Here is an 18,526-nt window from a genome sequence, read left to right as displayed (position 1 = left end):
GGACTGTTTTCAGCAGTGGACTAATCCGTATTTGTTGCGACAGTGGATCTTTTTCCACCTCAGTCTGGACCAAACGAACAGCTGCAGCCGTAATAGCACCAAGTAACATGCTGTGGATCACAGCTGAGTGGACACATGCATACACACTGGACCGCCAGCTGCATGGCTAACTGAGCTAACCAGCTAACAGCAGCTACAGTGAGCAGCAGTCAGCGGTTACTCTGGTGAAATGCTGGTGAAACCTTTAACGAGAAGTAATGAAGAGAGCCAGGAAGGAGGAGGGTTCGTCGCTGGGTATTTCCTGCTGTAAATGTGACACAGTCGGCAGAAATGCTGCTGAGGTCGTCCGCTGTGTTCAGGTTCTGGTTCAGAGCCAGTGTCTACTCTGGTACCAGCTCTTTGCCTTATGACAGCTGAAGAAAACTGGTTCCAGTGCGGCACCAACACTTTGCTGGTCTAGAACAAAGAGCCACAAACGTCAGAGGTTATCTTCTGGTGACCAAGGACCAACTGTACCTGCTTCAGACCGCCGTATTCTGACCTACCGACAGGAGAACAAACAGAAGGTTTTCAGGAGGACCGGTCATGTTTGGACGCCGATGTAGGCATGCGAAGCCAGGAGCAACACTGAGGAGACACTTTTGTTTTTGCCCAGATTTTAAATCTACACAGTTGATTTCGTGCATTAAATATTCTGAGAAGTGGAGTTGTTGATGAAAATAGCTGATGTGCCGTCTTCCTCGCAGTCCGCCACTCCTGCTAATGTAGTTTACATCTAGGAAACAGCATCTACATACTGAACACGGCCACGGTGAAGATTCAGCGTTCGATATTTGTGGCTGTAGAGTCTTTAGTTTCTGGGCTAAAAGAAGAAAAACAGTATTAATTTCCTTCAGACACGCCAGCAAACATGACCGCCCTGCTGTCGCCCTGCTGTTTGTTCCTCTGATATGAAACAAAATGTAATTACTCTCCAGCCAGCCTCTTGTATTTGTTGCATATTTGTCCGAATGACACGACAGAATAAAAGCAGCAGCGTGAAGGACGACGTCTGGACGCCCGATTCACCGCCCGAGCTTCTGCTTTGCTGCAATAACAAGACACACAGATTCTGTTTGAAACTCACCGTCACGCCCTGTGATCTGAGAGCTAAAAACCTGCATTTATTACTCGTGTCCACACAAACGGGACACGATCAGAGGAGTTTCACAGCTGCCGGAGCCAGACGGCAGCGCCGGGGAGTCTCCAGCTGAATACTGAAACAAGAACGAGCGGAGGAGCTCGGATCATCACAGGGAGGAGATCAAACCGGCCAATCATTCGCTCTAATTTCGCAGGAAAGATTCAGATTCAGTCGAGAATATGAAACTTTAACAGTCTGCTTCGCTTTGGTGTGTTTGATCTCTTAATTATTCGGCTCTGAGTTGATAAAATGAAGCTTTATGAGGCGAGTTTCAGCCCATCTGTTCCCTCGTCGGTGGAGATTGTTGAAGCTGAGTGCAGATCTGCAGCCACTCGAACAAACAGCTCAGCGGCTGCGTGGTTTTATGATGTGCAGGTTCATAAAAATGTATATTTTGAAGAGAGTGACCTCGAGCATCAGCGCCGGTCTACGCTTAGTTTAATGGATCGTATCGGCTAAAATAAAATCTTCGCCTCTCGCCTCAGCCTGCAGGTGCTGCAGCGTGCACGCCGTGATTTAGCCACAGATTCAAATAGAAGAACTCGATAGTAGACGCAAAGATGGCGCCGCTTCAGTCCAATGAGAGTTTTGCAAATATAAAATTCATAACAGAAAGAGTCCTCATCGACCTCGTGTGCAGTTCTCGGTGTCCTGTCAGCTGTTTTACACGACGATCATCACTCGACGACGACACATTCAAAGACAACAACATACTGTGTTTCGTGACACTAGACGACTGTCAGGACGCGTCACACGCAGCAGGCAGGCTGCAGCTATCTCAGCTTGTTTGTTCCAGATGCAAACCAGAGGACTCGCTTCAGACGAGGACTTTTATTTTTAGGCTGAGTTTGAAGATGAGTAATTGATGCACTCAGGTGATATTTTCCCATTTAGAAAATACTTCATAATAATGGCGGTAATTCCCCCCCCGTAGCATTCTCAGCTGCATTAAAAAGCTAAAAGCTAGCAGAGAGCTGAAGTAGACTCTTAATGCAGAAGTATAAATGTGAACTTTAACCTTTAGCAGTGATAAAAACAGCTGTTCAGAGTTTATACTCTGCAGGTGTGTGTGTGTGTGGACGGAGAGCGAAGCAGTTATTTTTGTTTGTAGTCAATTTTATTCTTGCCGAGAATCACAAATCACATTTTTGCTTCAAGGAGCTTTACGGTGTGAAAAACACTGAGACGACTGTGTTCTTAGAAACACCTCAGCGCCAGCAGCAGAGCAGCGATCGCTCTCTGAGGACGGACACACAGATCGACACAACAATCTCAGTGTGTGTGACACGGACACAGATACATGTAGATTGGAAAACGTGTTTGTGATCGTAGAGAGAACGAGGCTGCAGCCGCCGGATCCTGAGTTCTGACATCCTGGTATCAATCCGAGCGAGTCGGACTCTCTGAGAACCTCATTAACTCCACGCTCTGCGGCGTCTGATGAGACTGCTCGTTGTTATTGTCACCGACTTCAGAAAGCAGCCGTATTTCTTTCTAATGCCGCTCTAATTACAACAGAAGGCCAGCAGGTGTGTGTGTGTGTGTGTGTGTGTGTGTGTGTGTGTGTGTGTGTGTGTGTGTGTGTGTGTGTGTGTGTGTGTGTGTGTGTGCGTGCGTGCGTGCGTGCGTGCGTGTGTGTGTGTGTGCGTCTGTGAGGTTTTTGCATCGTGATGTTTTATGTCCTCATCAGTGACACTGCTGTGGCAGCAGCAGCTCCTCCGAGTGATTCTGCATTTTAGTTTTTTAAACGTCACTCTTTCAGATTTATTGCTGAAACACGTTCAGCCCGTGGCTCAGATACTGTCACCATCACTGGAGAAGAAAGCTGGTGTTTGGACTCAGAGCATCACGGCCCTCTGCGTCTCTTCGGCCATTTCAACCCGCCCCAGGGAGGAAGAGGGTCGAAACAAGAGTCCTGCTAGTCCAGCGTGGTTGAAGGCTGCTCCTGGCTAATGTCCGGTCACAGGAACAGGAAGTGGACAAAGTGCGACTGGCAAAACAGCGTGAAACGAGACTGTCGTGTCCACAGAGAGACCTGTCTCCACCTCAACATCTCGGATCGAGTCACAGCTGATGGATGTGAAGATGCCGACCACAGTATCATCAGCAGCATGTTGCATCCCTGTGTTGTATGAGGACGAATACATGACCCTGTATCCTGTACAACCAGCAGGCTTCAGTGGAAAATAGACCTTTGTTTTATATATTTTCTGTACTTGTGTTCTTACATCATCACAGTTTTTGAATCTGTAAGTTTACTGAAGCGTTTCATTTGGTCGCCTGGTGCCACGTCTTTACAGGAGAGTCAGAGAGTGACGAGGGAAGGGAAGAAAAAACACATCAACACGTTGCCTCTTCTGTTCACGTCGCGTCAGATAGATTTTCATCAGGTTGATTAATGGTGTTCACCTCCAGAGGAGAGAGTTTGACCGCAGGATCGAGTATTTATTCGTCCCAAACTGACAGATTACTTTACATGAGCCGCGAGCTGGCGTACAACTGCACACTGTGCACTGTTTGAAGCTATAAAGGTGGCAGGGTCCGCCACGCATACACAAAGTAAAACAGTATGAAACTGTGTTGTCCTTTAAGGTCAGTTTGTTCATTGCGTTTGTTGAGGCAGAAGAAAAATAATCCGTCTCTTCTCACTAACATTTCTTCACCCAAACTACAGACTGCTCCTTTAGAAATGACATGTCACACCTCAGCCGGCTGCGATCAGGTGGGTTTAGTTGGTTTCAAACGAACGACAAGTCAGACTTCTGTCTGAATGTTATTATATTAAGCTCAGCTTCCTCAACACAGACGTTCGGGAGTCGTCCGGATGGCTTAATAACGTCACGCCACGGGTGATGTGTTTTAAGCGGAGTGTCTGAGTGATGCAGTCTGGGAGACGTGAGCGCAGCAGGACACCTGGAGGAACCACAAACATGTTCCTGCTCCGACAGTAAACAACCGCGTCTCTGTCAGACCGACTGATCTAGTTTTTAGCAAAACTCTGATGAAGCAAGCTGAGACGCCGCCTGACAGGACGATGCTTCACTCCTTCATATCTAAATAAAAAATAAAGAGGAAAGCCTTCTCTCAGCTGGAGTTTGGATGTGAAGCAGACAGACTGCCAAAAGTGAGCGCGAGCAGCTTTGAAGATAACGAGCAGAGAGACGTCCTGCTGCTCGATTACAATCCCGTTCAGTCTCTGCCCTCTCTGAGCTCATGAGTCCGTCCCTGCGTGCTCCAGGATCTGGATTTTAATCAATGATCACTGCTCGATACCTTTATAATTAATGAATTTCCATAAAGCCGCAGCTGGAGGTTGTTTCTGTCACATGTCGACCTGCTAAAGTACGAAAAGTAAAAGTACTCAGGGCAGTAAAGTGTCCCGGGCTGCGAGCAGGGTGCTGAGTGGTCAGTCTGCACAACATTCATGTTTTTTTTGCATTAATCTGAATGTGCCTGATAACATGTATCTGATCGTTATTAACAATAATTTACAACAATATGAGAACGTTTTGCGTACCAGCAGACGGCAAACTGAACATCACAGGTCAGAGCAGCCACAGTCAGGAGCAGCGAGGAGGTGAAGAGGGAGAGAAACTCTCCTTATCAAATCACTCAGTTGTTGAGTTGGAGAAACTTTATAAACTTTCTGCGCCCATGACTGTGACTGTTGTACTCTGATGTCATCAGGTGATTGTGACTCAGTCATTAATGTTTTGTACCTAATGAGTCTTTTCATCCTGGATTCATCTGCTGGCTTTTTCTCCTTTAAACGGAGAGTATGTGCAGTATTATCTGCCATCAGTCTCTTAATCAAAAACAACAGATGGAGTTGTTGTCTTCATCGTTCACCTCGTGTAAAGTTTTATTCCTTATAGTTTTGTGTTTAAAATGTGTTTTCAAATGAAACCATTAAATGTTTCCACGTGGAAAATGACTTAAAATGAGTTTGTAAGATTGTAGAAACATAAACGAGCCTGAAAATATCCAACTGAAAAAGTCCCACCTCTTCACTTCAGTCCTCTAACACACATGAGCAGAAGACTGTCCTGTAGCTCGCTACGTTCAACGAGATGTCAGATTTCAAGTCGAATAAATACAGAAATAAACAAATCTGTAAAATGTCAAGATCATATAATCACATGCAAAATAGAAGTGGAGAACATGCCTCGATACGAAAAGGCTACCCAGCGCGACAGTTAACATTTACTGCTGTGGGTGTGTGCTTTGTGCTAACTGGGTGTGCTTTGTGCTAGCGTTAGCAGCTCAGGGTCTAAATGCACATGATTGTTGTCACCAACATGGGTGTTGTTAGTACTCACCGCTGTCGAGCTAGCATGTTAGCATCGAGAAGATTTAGCTGCACTTTCTCTGCCACCAGCTCGCTAACAGCTTCAGCACAACATCTGTAGCCTTGTGGAAAACTCCAGGCAGGAGACAGACAGGTCCAATCATTTCATACGGGTCGAGTAAGATGATCTGACGGGCTCATTAGAGCGCTGCAGGTACTCGATTTATTTCCTTTTCTTTGTTAAAGCATTTGATTTATTGATTGCTGTCGAAGCGTTTTTCTTGTATAATAAAACATACTTGTAGATTAATTTACCGACCCTCGCTTTAAACCATTATCAGAATAATTGCCAATTAATTTCCTGGTAAATGACGAATCCTTTCAGCTGTATAAACTGTCAGCTGGTTGGAAAGAAAGACATAAAGTACAAGTCCCTTAAATTTGTACTCAAATCCAGCACTTAAGTAAAAATGTACCTCCACCAGCGGCGGTGTGTTAGCGCAGCGTGTGCAGAGGTCACGCGGTTCAGCTCTGCGGGGGGTTCCTGCTAAATGATTGATGGCTGAGAGTTAATAGAATATGGATCTCTGAACACTGATATGTGTGTTTGGCAGCTGCAGTTTGTATCTGACGGCAGAGTCAAGTTATCGTGTCCTAACCTTCATGCAGAATGAATGAAACTCCTGATCCGGCTCAGACTGCTTTGTAACTCGCGTCACACATTTTCAGACTTTTCAAAACACTTCTGTTTGTTTCTGACAAAAAAAAACTAGACTTTAATAATATTATCCTCCGTCTTTCATTTCTAAAACTCATTTAGTCTTCTGATGTCTCGTTCTGTGTGAGCGGCTGTCCTCCTGTATCGTTAAAGATCGGGCTGAATAAACAAACGATCTATAAAGGAGCTAAATATGATTTTAAGTTTACAAAGCGTTTATGTGCCATTATCTTGGAAAATGCAATAACCTAATTGCTCTTATGTTGTCGTTTGCTCAGTGGACATTAAAGTTACGGCTGCATGATTTGGATTCTAGATCACAAATTGCTCGAAATTAACTTTCAGCTTCAATCATCCAATTAAAAAAGGCCATGTCGGTGAAATCCCGTCTGTTCAAAGAAAGACAAACACATCAGAAACACTTCACAGACGACACGGCGAGCTGAGCGTTAGCCTGCAGCTGCAGGAGGACGACCAGCTGACTGCTACCAAAAGAGACTCTGACAGATGTTTGTCCTTCTCAGAGATCCTTTATGGATTTGTTAGTAAAGAGGGTTCACTCTGGACGGATTGAAGAAACTGAACTTTGCAACAAACTCCATTTCTATCTGTTGTTGTTGTTAATGCAAAAAGCCACCAGGATGAAGTCCGGGTGCTGCTGTAAAATACCTGTCTTTGTTCTGTTGATCTGTTCTGATCCAGATGTGAGAGTCTAACTATGAGAGACATCACACAGCCGCACATCGATACAATCATTATCAATCAGTCATTTACTGTAAATAAACTAAATGAAGAGAAGAAGCCACACTTCTGCTCCTGAGTCTCCTCAGAAACTGTCGGATCTTTGGCTTCGCTGTTAAAATAAACTCTCCGCAGCTCCTCTCGGCTGCGTCCGGCTCTCCACCATCAGGTCTGGAGTTTTGTCCTGTGAGCAGCAGCGGTCACATCGAGCCTTTAATTAACATCTGATTGTGTTTGATTTCCAGTGCCACAAACACTACGTCCCCGTGTGCGGCTCCAACGGAGACACCTACCAGAACGAGTGCTACAGGCGACAGGCGTCCTGCAAACAGCAGAGACTCATCTCCCGGGTGTCGGACGGGCCCTGCTCCACCGGTGAGTCTGCCAGGAAACACACAGGGTCAACGCAGTGGAAACCTGGAATAACACTGATTGATTGGTGGTGGTGGTGGTGGTGGGGGGGGCTAATCAAAAGTGAATTACAACTCTTCATTTATTGAAATCGACCGGTGGAAGAGAATGTGAGGACATCAGTCAGTGTCTAACGGATTCAGTCATTTAAAATGTCCTTAAAGTGTCGGAGGAGGGAGTAATTCACCTGCTGCCTCATAAAGGGAGACTTCACTTGTCTTCATTTGTCCCAGCTGGTCATGTTTCAATGGAGGGATTGATAGAGAGGTAATCATGAAGTGGAACTGACTTCACTTCTGATCGGGCACCAGTCAGATGATGGCACACTGTTATTAAAGAGCCAGATTATTAAAAAACACAGGATGAGGTGCTGCCAGGACAGTCAGACAGGTCAGATACTCATTAACAAATACATGTGACGGACGCCGCTGTTTTGGATTAACGAGCGACTCTGTCAGAGTTAACCGGCTGCCGGAGCCGGCGAGGCCAACCAGAGGTTGTTTTTAAACTTTGGGGATTATAAAATGGATTTATCTTCACTCTTGCCTGTCAACCTGTCTGCAGCAACTAGCCCACTAACTGGACCGCTGAATGGAGGGAAATGTACTTTACTTCATGAACATACAGAGAAGCAGAGAAGAGATGGAAAAATAAAAGACACTGCAGAACAGAGGAAAGACACTGAGTATCTGGTGGGTGCTGACTTTGGTCAGAGGCTAAACCATCACAAACAGCCGTCCTCCGTGTCGGTCGATGCTCGTTATCTTGCAGCTAAAGTACAGTAACGTATTGTGTCTGTTTGTGGCGAATAAACCTGCGATCAAACTCTCGTGAGCGGAAATTTGCTTCTCGCTTGTTAGCCTTAGCTCGGTAGCTTCTAGCTCTGACGGCTTGTTTAGCTAACCAGGCTCACCTCAGCTCCACCTCTGTGCCCGTGTTGGATTAGCCGGAGTTTAAAGAGTCAGTACCACCCACTGTGAGCTTCGTTCTGGCTCTTCAGAAACCTCTGGGTGGCGTCACGGTGGCTCTGAACCAGTGGTTCGGCCCAACCCACAATTATCCTGATTTCCTGATATTGGAAATGCAAAATGATCATTATTGGACAAACAGGAGGACGGGCACAGTCCAAGAAAATGTGCTTTTAATGTCTTGCATATTATTCGACATAATTAGTCTTAAGAGCGTCTCATTAACACGGTTCATATATCCCTGGGACACTGACACTCAGTGCATTCATTCAATATGAATAGAGGAGAAAATATGTCGACGTAGAGCACGAAACCTTCAATTACATCACATTTTCTCCATAAAGCTGTCACAGAACATAAAAGATGTCCTAATGTTGCCTGGAAATAACAATATATGGCGAGCAGTGACTGCCAAAAACTGAGAGCGCTAATCATATTACATGAATATAAATAAATCTGAAGTATTTTCAGCTGTTGAACCGAGCAGACGGACAGACAGACTGATGGTTAGAGTAATAATTTAAACAGCTGATCGCTCTATAATGTGACTGTAAGTGCCTCACTAATATTTGTAATCACGTCCTCGCAGTCGGCCACGCTGCGGCGCTTTAAGTTCACTGTCGTTATGTTTTTAATTGACTGAACGCCCGACGCTGAGCACTCGCCCTCGATTTTTCCTCTGAACTCTGGAGAACGTCATCCGTCAGATTGATTTCAGAGAACGACCCGGTTAATCAACCGCAGATCAATTTTAATTAGAAGCCGAGGATGAGAGCCGTTAAAATCCTCCCCGAAGCTGAGTGGTTCCCAAACCGGAGCCCGGGGACCCTCCAAGGGTCTTTTCAGAGGCTTCAGAAGGGCCCGCAGTGACAGGAGGCTGTCTGTGTTCGATAAAGCTTCATCAACAGGTAGTCAGAGGCCTCAGGTTCAGCTGTGTGACAACATTTTAAAGATCGCTGAGACATTTCTCCATCAGGAAGTGTCACATCTGTTCACCGATGAGTTCAGACTGTTCAGATCTTACCGACAGACACGAGAGTCTGACGCAGACCGGTCAAAGACAACAAAACTTCCAGAATAAATGTGAGTACGTTCCTGCAGCACCACACCACCATCTTTCTTTAGGTTGAAGCACAGAACCACATGAAACATCATGGTTTGGTCCACAGAGACGTCTGGAAATGTCCCCAGGTCTCCTTAAAACAACAAGCAGTTTATTCGCCACAGAACAGCTGGATGTGATCCGCCCTCGCATGGAATAAAGCCAGCTGTGGTCCACAGAAACAGCTGAATGTCCCCAGGTCAGCTTAAAACACACAGTTTTGTCTCCATGAAAACAGCTGGACGTGCTCCGCCTTCCCGTGGACAAAATAGCCGCTTTGTGGTCATCCTGTGATCCTGTGCACATGATGTCATCGCGATACGACACTTTTGGTACAAATGTCAGCCGTGGACGAACATTACATCCGGTGACTGGGCCGTTACATCCACTGTAGTGTTTTGTGTAACCAGCCGGTCAGAAATCAGATTTCTCTCAAACACTTGCACTCATTTATGGAGCTACCTGATTATCAGGTGCTGTCAGGCAGAAAGAGGCCGTCACCGACACCTCCGCTATCCTCTGGATGTGAACACGCCGGCAGCCTGAGTCGATTGGACTTTCCTCGGCGTGGCCACGGCTCAGTGTGCACCTGTGACAAACCGGAGCAGGAAAACAATGCAGCAACCAATTTCACTTATCTGCGAATGAGAACGTGCAGTGAAGCCTCTTTAATACGATTGATATTTAAGAAATCAGATTACTGCAGAAGCCACAGGTGAAGACATTGTTGTTCCCTGCACGTCTTCTGTCAGACGAGTGGAAAGAAAATGTGTTTATTTAAATTCATATTTCTGTTCTGGACGTACAGAAAACTTCAGGTGAGCTCAGGAAGTTATTTCTATTCGTTAAATACTGTATTCACCTGCAGTGTCTCTCCCTCCCTGATGGTGTTAATTGATAAACCAGCTGAAAATGTATTTTTGTTGGTGGTTAAACGCCACAAACAGATGAGCTTTACTGCATCAGGACCGTCGGTACCGCAGAGAAATACCCCCGGATGATTGTGGGATAAGTTCCTGTAATTTAAAAAACTTTCTGGTGCTTTTCATGTGAACCCAACTTGAACCATCTGGCACCCAGCGAGGCCCAAACCAGCCCTGTTTCATCCAGGACTCATGAACACTAATGACTGAAAAAAAAACAGGGCAGAAATACGTGACACCTGGACAACACAGTCACTCTCAGTCTTTTTGTGTTTGTCTCTTGTGAAGTCTTGTGGTTTTGTTGAAAGACGAGACAGACAGAGTGGATGAGAGTGACGCCTGCAGCAGAGACACTAAAAGCCTTTTTCCTCCACCACATGTTGAGCCTCCTGCAGGGATTTGATCCCGTTCAGACACCAGAGCATCAACACTGATGTCGGGGATCAGGTCGGGCTCACAGTCGGTGGTGTAGTTCATCCTGAAGGTGTTGGATGTGGTCGAGGTCAAGCGCTCTGTTTCTTTGCAGCTGGTTTTGTGCTCGAGGACATTTCAACAGGAGAAAGACAAACACAAAACTGTCGACACAAAGTTGGAAGAACATTTTTGAATGGAGATTTTCCTTCACTGGAACTTTGTGGGAATTCAGACCTGGTATTAACAGACGTGTACATCACCGGGACAAACAGACACGACGTTTTTTAACACAAAGAAAGAAAAACTTAATGCATGACATTTGCCGAATATACAAGAAGGCCCAAATAATGAAGAATTAGTCAGAGACAGCGTTTCACAAAGTTCTCACTAACTCACTAAATTGAGACATTTCTTAAGGGAGTCTGGTGATTTTCTCCACAGGGACAAAGAAGTCGCCTATACTGGTTACTGTTTAGTGTATCTGTAAAATGTGACATGTTTAGATCAATAAAATGTTTCTTCTTTCATAAATTGAGTGTAAATGGTGAAGTCAGTGTAAACAGTGTGTTCAAACAGCTGCTAAATGTTGGCAGGTAAGACTTTAGCACTTTAGACACAGAAGCAGACAGGCTGGTACAGCCATGCTGCCACAAACTGACACTTTGTACAAGGAAACAAACAACTTACTGTTTTCATTTAATGCTGAATTTACAAGAAGGAGACAATGATTCAGAATCTGTCAGAGACAGAGTTTCACTACGTTACAAAGTTTGTTTTAACTCAACAACTCTTTAAATCACTACATTTGTTAAGGGAGTGTGGTGATGTTGTGGTTACTGGTTCAATGGTTGGATCAGTCGGCCGTGGACAAATGTTGATACCAGGTCTGAACAGCCTCAAAAAGACCCAAACCAGGAAAGTTAAAAAAGATAAAACCATGTTTACAAGGTTGTCTGGAGACTGTTTGTCCATATAGTGTATGCCAAACGCTCAGACACACAGTATGTGAGGGATATTGGCATGAGTGTATTTGCTACAGCCCGCAGGTTTAGTGCTCCACAGCTGGATGGCCAGCAGCCATAAATCAGAGCCAGAAACAAAGTGCTAACGGTTAGCAGCATTTTTCTCATCAAACACTCAGCAGACTCTCTGGATTCAGACGTCTCTGCAGGCCAGTCAGGGTTTATGTTCTCATCCCACTCTTGAGAAATGTGTTGGGGAAACTTATAGTAACACCACAGCAGCGGTGGAGGTGGTGGCGGTCAACTCCATCTGCAGGGGCAGTGGCCTGATTTCCCAGGAGGCACCGCCCGGCGCTCTGCTCTTATTACCCGTTACACCAGGGATCCGGCGCTGCGATATGCCCTCCGCTTCCCTCACCTCCCTCCTGTCCTTCTGCAATTTCCTCTCCCCGAGATTTATGCTTCCTGTAATTGGAGCGTTCGGCGGCTACGAGCCGAGGCGCGAATACTCAGCCGAGTTTTATTTCCCCGAGCAGGAGAGGAGGAGGAAATGCAGCGATTTGACTTCTGTCGGCGAGCAGACTGTGAGGTTATGGCAGGTAGGACGGCTCCTGGCTGGGGCCCGATCGCAGGGCAGCGGTGGGTTAACTCCAGAGCTGAAGGTCTGGACCTCCACGGCTGCCTGAGGCCAGCGTTAAAACTTGTGTTGTTGGCTTCTGACTTTAGTGGCCTGTTGAAAGACAGAGAGGATGAGAGTGACGCCTGCAGCAGAGACACTGAAAGCCTTTTCTTCTTCTCAGTCTTCAGACAAACACAACTTTTAATAACAGTTAGAGGCTTTGGTGTTTCTGCTGATGACCAGCCGGGACGTTTCAGATGTGTTTGTCTGAAGACGTGTGGACATTAAACTCATATCACGTCTGTGCCAAAGTAAATTCAAAGCTGTTCTTTTTTGGCTACAAGGTGATTTTTTTTCCCCCGAAGCTTTTAGAAGCTCCGTACATGCTTCTGGCATTCATCTCTAGGAGTTTAAACAAACTGAATTATTAATTTTTTGTTTTGCCTTTACTCTTTTAATGTAAAAATAGGCCTGCAGATGAGGTTTATTAGCCAGAAAACACAATGAGTCCACATGATGAAGTCTCGCATGGTCCAAGTTCAAGTTACATAACAGTATCAGTGAGAATGAACTGTTGACACATGTTTATTTATTTCCCTATTTAAACTAACTTTGTTCATATGAAATAGTAAAAAGAAACAAGAGCTTAGCTTCTAACAACAGCTAAAGCAAAGAGAAAGATGCATAAAACTACATAAACTTGCATCATTTTCAAGTTTTGGGCTTTAAAAACTGATATAAACTATATATTACTGGATTTGAAATCTCATTGGCTACATGATGCATCAGTCGTCTGGCAGCTGGTGTGTCAGTGGCTCAGGAGAGAGAAGATCACTCATTGGCTGTTGCAGGCTCTAGGGCGGGCATAGAAGCTCCTATCTGCTCAAATGTGCTGTCAATTACACGTCCGCCATCTCAGGCTCTCCGGTGTGGAGGGATAATGGCGTCATGAGATATCACCTTTTTTATTCCACACGTTCCTCAATACCCGGTGCCTACATTACCCACGATGCAACTCTCTGCTTGCATATGCAGTAGTACTCCCCAAGAGTTACCCTTTTAATGGTCACACCTGCCTCCTGTTCGTTATGTTTGACATCAGAGTGACTCCTCCTGCAGTCTGCAGCCGAGGAAGCAGGCGGCTGCAGTAAAACCTCCGGTCTGCTTCATTAAACAGGGTCGGCCATGTTTAATTTCCTCAGCGGGGTTTATTGACTCTGTGCCGCTGCAGCGTCGGAGAGTTTTTCTCCTCTGATTGGTAAAAGCTGCAGCGGAGTGATTAGATTTGAGGTTTCCTGCAGAGTTTTGGTCAAATGTTCTCCTGTTAAGATGTGAGGAATCAGTTTTTCCATCTCCGGATGAAATAGGACAGAAATAAAACTGCTGCAGGTGTGAATATAATCCTCTGTGAAGCTGATGGAGAACAGTTTGTCTCCTCAGATCTACAGCTCAGCTTCAGCCTGTTTTCATCAGCTCCATGTCGTTTAAAGAAACTGAAAACTTATTCAACCTACAGGAGTTCCCTCCTCCCTCCTCCCTGCCTTCTTTCCTTCTTTCCCTCCTTGCTTTAACCTCTCTACCTGTACCTCCCTTTCTTCATGTTCACTTACCCACTTCCTTCCTTCTTTCCTACCGTCCCAGTTACCTTCCCAGCTTCCTACTTTCCTCACTCCACCTTTACTTCTTTCACTTCCTCTGCACCAATCCACTTCCTTCCTTCTTACCTTCCTACATCAAGATAACAGTCTTAATCCCTTCATCTCTCCTTTCCTTTCTCCCAGCTAACTTTCCTCCTTGTTTCCTAACTATATCCACTGCCATTCTTCCATATTTCCCACCTCTGTACCCTCCTTCCTTTATACCTGACTGACATCCTTTTTTAACCTTCCTTCCTTCCTTCCCTCCTTCCCTCCAACCTCTCTACATCTACCTCCCTTCCTTCATTTTCACTTACCCACTTCCTTCCTTGTTTCCTATCGTCCTTCCTGTCTTCCTTCTTCCTTCTCCCTTTCCTTCCTTCCTACCTGACTGCCTTCCTTCCTATCCTTCTACCTTCCTCCTTCCCTCACTCTGCCTTTACTTCTTTCACAGTTTCAATCTTTCCACTTAAACATTGAACTCAAACGATTTTCTCATTAGTAAATGAACATTATCCACACCCAGGCAGAGTTTTTCTTGTTTTAAAGCAGAGCTCCTCCTGCAGTTTGAAACCAAACTCGTAACGTTTAGTCAATAAGACGCTGACAGAATCGTTATTATCTCCGACCATTTCTGCCTCCTTCTCCATGAAAAACAATCTCATCACGACTTTGTAAAGAAGTGCGGCAGCTAAAGGTGAAATTTAATTGAACAAAGCAGCCGCTGTCCATTTCTTAATGCAGCAGCGGCGTGCCAGGAGCTCCAAACACGGCGTCCATTTCTTAAATCAAGGTTTCCGCGCCAAGGTTTATACTGTCAGAGTCCATTTCCTGATGGAGCTGCAGATCTGAGCCAGCGAGGCCTCCAGGACGTTCACTGCAGAACAGGACTGTGTGGACCGACAGTGTCATCATACAGGACATGTTATTAATCAGACAAACGTTATAAATGTGTCATTAACAGCTCATGACGAGGTCACTGATGGTTGTCGTGTCTCTTGTGTCGTTACAGATCCTGGATCCGGCTCAGGAGACGGAGACGGTGAGTGTTTCTGTTTTGTTTTCCTCTCCGGGCGATTGAAAGATTTCATTTCCTGCTGCAGTTCTGCTGAATGTCAGACACCAGTCAGCTGTGCAGACACCGGTCGCTGCCGAGGTCTGAACGTGGCTCGTTGTTTCGGCCTCTCAGTGAGTTTTAACTCCTCAGATAAAGCTTGTGTGGAGGTTTGTGCGTTAACTCCTCCCTCATGCACGGATTGATATTTTCTGTCGAGCTGAAAGCCCCGCCGATGACAAACTTGGCAACAGAGACATTTTGCGACCATCTGTCAGCGCCGACCACAGTGTTTGTTGTTTAATATGGCTGCTGGGGGGTTTTTAATTGGAGGGGGTCCCCGGAGAGACGGTGTCTCCACCATCTGCATGTGGAGGGGGGCTTCTTCGGCTGGTGATTCCCCCTCAGGCGACCCACGGAGAGAAATTATTAAACCTGACTGTCTCCTCTTTGTTTGTCTGTTAGCCTCCGATCATGTAAACACCTGTGGAAATCATCCAAGCACAAAACGGTTTCTGCTGAGAGAAAAATCATCATGTGAGACGGTTTCTTACAGGTTTGATCCCGTTTAAATCGATCTGAAATAAAAACCAGAGTAATTAGAGCGTTCGATCTTCAATCAGAGACTCTTCTTCTCTTTAGTCATGTGCATGATGACGTCATCATGGCACATGACTAAAGGTGCTTCAACTAGAGCTGGCGCCTAAAGCTGCAGGAAATCCATGTTTGTGTACATGATCCTGTTTAAAGCGTAACAGCTCGAGCAGGATTCATTCTGTTTATGTCTTCTGTCCGATCACGTTGTGAGTTCATGATGACGTCATTATGTCACATGACATGATTTCACGTGGCTTCACTTTTTGAAATGATGCATCTTGAATATTTCTCTTTGACTGAATGGAGCTTTTGAGGAGTCTTCTAAGTAATTGGCTTGTTTTGCGTCGTAATTGTTGTGTCTTCAAATATAGTATAGATCAAATGTATAGTTATAAGTTATTTTGATACTTGAACCTGCGAGGAAGGAAGAAAGACTGGAGGAGAGAGATCCAGTCGTGTGACGCTGCTCATCCTTTAACCTTTTCAGTCGACATCTAATTAACCTTCTTCTGCCTCCATAATGTGAACTGTGTGTGTGTGTGTGTGTGTGTGTGTGTGTGTGTGTGTGTGTGTGTGTGTGTGTGTGTGTGTATGCGTGCGTGCGTGCGTGTGTGTCCATGTTGCACCTCGCTGCCTCACAGTAAATGATGCGATGATAAGACCTCACAGCCTCCGTGTGGTTTGGATCATTTGTTCACACTCATGTGTTTCCTGTCGGTCGTGTCACTGTAACAAACCAGGAAACAACTCACTGAAGAAGACCGCCAGCACTGAAACACGGATGTAAACAAAATGAAACCTGCCTTCGGTTGACTTTGAACATCACGAGGCGTCTTTAAATACAAACCTGACGGCTGCACCGGATCAGAACTGGACAGGTTTTTGACTCTCCGTTGAGTACCTGCGTTTCTAACGGCGTTGATGAGGCAGCCTGGCACCGGTCGGTCATAAACGTCTCATTTTGATCTGACTGATGCCGCCTGTTCATGAGCAGGTGCACACTCGTGAGATGTTAGCATGAAAACTGTAACATAAAGAAGAATTTAACTCCGCAGAGCTTCAAGTCCTGCTGGTGGAACAAACGACAGATGAAACCACAAGAAATCCAGCGGTCAGACGTCGTGTCGTCACGCTGCTGGATACCATGCAAACCCTGGAAAAATATCAATAATCGGTACCAGAGAGTATAAAATATTACATTTGTGTAAAAAAATATTAAAACAAGGCTTGAGTAGAGAACGGCAGCTAAGTTAAAGGGTAATTCCTGTATTTTTAATCCTGGGCTCTATATTAACATGTTTTGTTGTGTAAACAATAATAATAATAATAAACTTTATACAGAGCACTTATCAAACCAAAGGACAAAGAGCGTTTCTGTCATCTCATCACGCTGATGTTTGTTCACAGGCTCATTTTTCCGATCAGTTGGGTTTTAATTATTCATCGGTGCTGTAAGTGGAGACAGGTCGTCCGTCTTTATGTTTGTCAGTTACAGTGATCACCACAACAAGTTGTTTCCTTTTTTCCACCTGATAACCATCGATTCAGTGACGTTTCCTGGGACAAAAGCCTCTTAACCCTCCTAACTACCTTTTCCTTCATCGGCCCTCCACTCGCCCCCTGACGAATAAGAGCTTGTCAGTTTTGCTAAATGAACCCTGATTATGAGATTCATATTTTTAGACCGTCGGTGACCGTGACGGGCGCCGCTGCTGCTGCTGCTGCTGCTGCTGCTGCGGCGGTTGGTCTGCTCGTGTGAAGCAGCCGCAGCAGCAGCTTCCTGCTGTCAGCAGAGTCCAACACAAACAAAGAGCCTCTCTGCTGCAGATCGTCGTCGATCGATCGGCAGCCTCCGAGCCCCGGCTGAGCTCTCCATGTTCAATACATCCACACACAGCAGGCCAATCTGTCAGCCAGCAGGCTCACACACACACACACACACACACACACACACACACACACACACACACACACACACAGTATCCGTCCTTTCGAGTCATTTTAATCGTGTTGTCTCTGTTAAAGTCACATTTTTCTCACAATAACAGACAGGAAATCTGCCCCAGAGTGAGACCTCACAGTTTCAGTTCAGACCGTTAGTACAGCGCAGCACAAATCCTCTGTTATAAGTTAAAGTGCTGCATTCAAGGCCCTCCCTCTACAAAGACGCTGCTGGGAGGCAGATATCAGAAACATGTTCAGGTCACTGACGTGTTTCTGTCGTCGCTCTTCAGCTGTTTCTGCACCAGAATGTCATGTTTACACAACCAATCACCGTAGCAACGTAGACGTAGGATCCATGTTTTATGATCCTTATGATCCGGATCATGTTAGGAAATGAGTTAAAACAGGACAATGTAGACTACTAAGCTTAACAAAATGCTCAAATGATTGAACATTATGGCATTTTTTGATTAATCGATGATACATCATACAGATAATGATCATACTAGTACGCTAGCTACGGTACATCTGCCAACAAACATAAATAAAACAACAACTAATTAACTGATGAAACACAGGTGGACAGGAAATAAGGCAGGAAAAAGACAAAGACAGGAAGTGTTAAACAAACCAGATACATCAGAATGAACCCTACAAAATAAAACGGTAAACTTCCTGCCTTATTTCCTGTCCACCTGTGTTTTATCATTATAGTTGTTGTTGTTTATGTGTTGTCAGATATTATATCTTGCGTATTTGTGCGATAATTTTGCCCTCGGTAGGATCAACAATTCAAAAAATTGAAGTGAAGTTTGGCCGTCATGAAAACTTTTATTTTGAACCACGAGAAGTTCTTCAGTCGTCTGTAGCTGAAGGTGAAAAGATTTCTAACGTTACATTGTAAGAAACTTTTATTTTGAACCCTGTAAGGACGTCACCTGGACGTCATTAGTGAGCGTCGAGAA

The 18,526-nt window shown here is 45.2% G+C and overlaps 1 protein-coding gene across 1 annotated transcript in view; it reads left to right on the top strand.

The window, feature by feature from the left end:
• Positions 1-18,526, top strand: part of tmeff1a (transmembrane protein with EGF-like and two follistatin-like domains 1a) — a 70,739-nt gene that overhangs the window by 33,904 nt on the left and 18,309 nt on the right. Inside the window, exons 3-4 of the mRNA XM_084368836.1 lie at positions 7,176-7,305; positions 14,979-15,008. Coding sequence (XP_084224962.1) covers positions 7,176-7,305; positions 14,979-15,008 — 160 coding nt within the window. The remainder of the gene's footprint in view (positions 1-7,175; positions 7,306-14,978; positions 15,009-18,526) is intronic.

This window comes from Pagrus pagrus, assembly GCF_965226575.1.
Source record: "Pagrus pagrus genome assembly, chromosome: 12".
Taxonomy (NCBI): domain Eukaryota; kingdom Metazoa; phylum Chordata; class Actinopteri; order Spariformes; family Sparidae; genus Pagrus; species Pagrus pagrus.
This window is presented reverse-complemented; position numbering and strand designations above follow the sequence as displayed.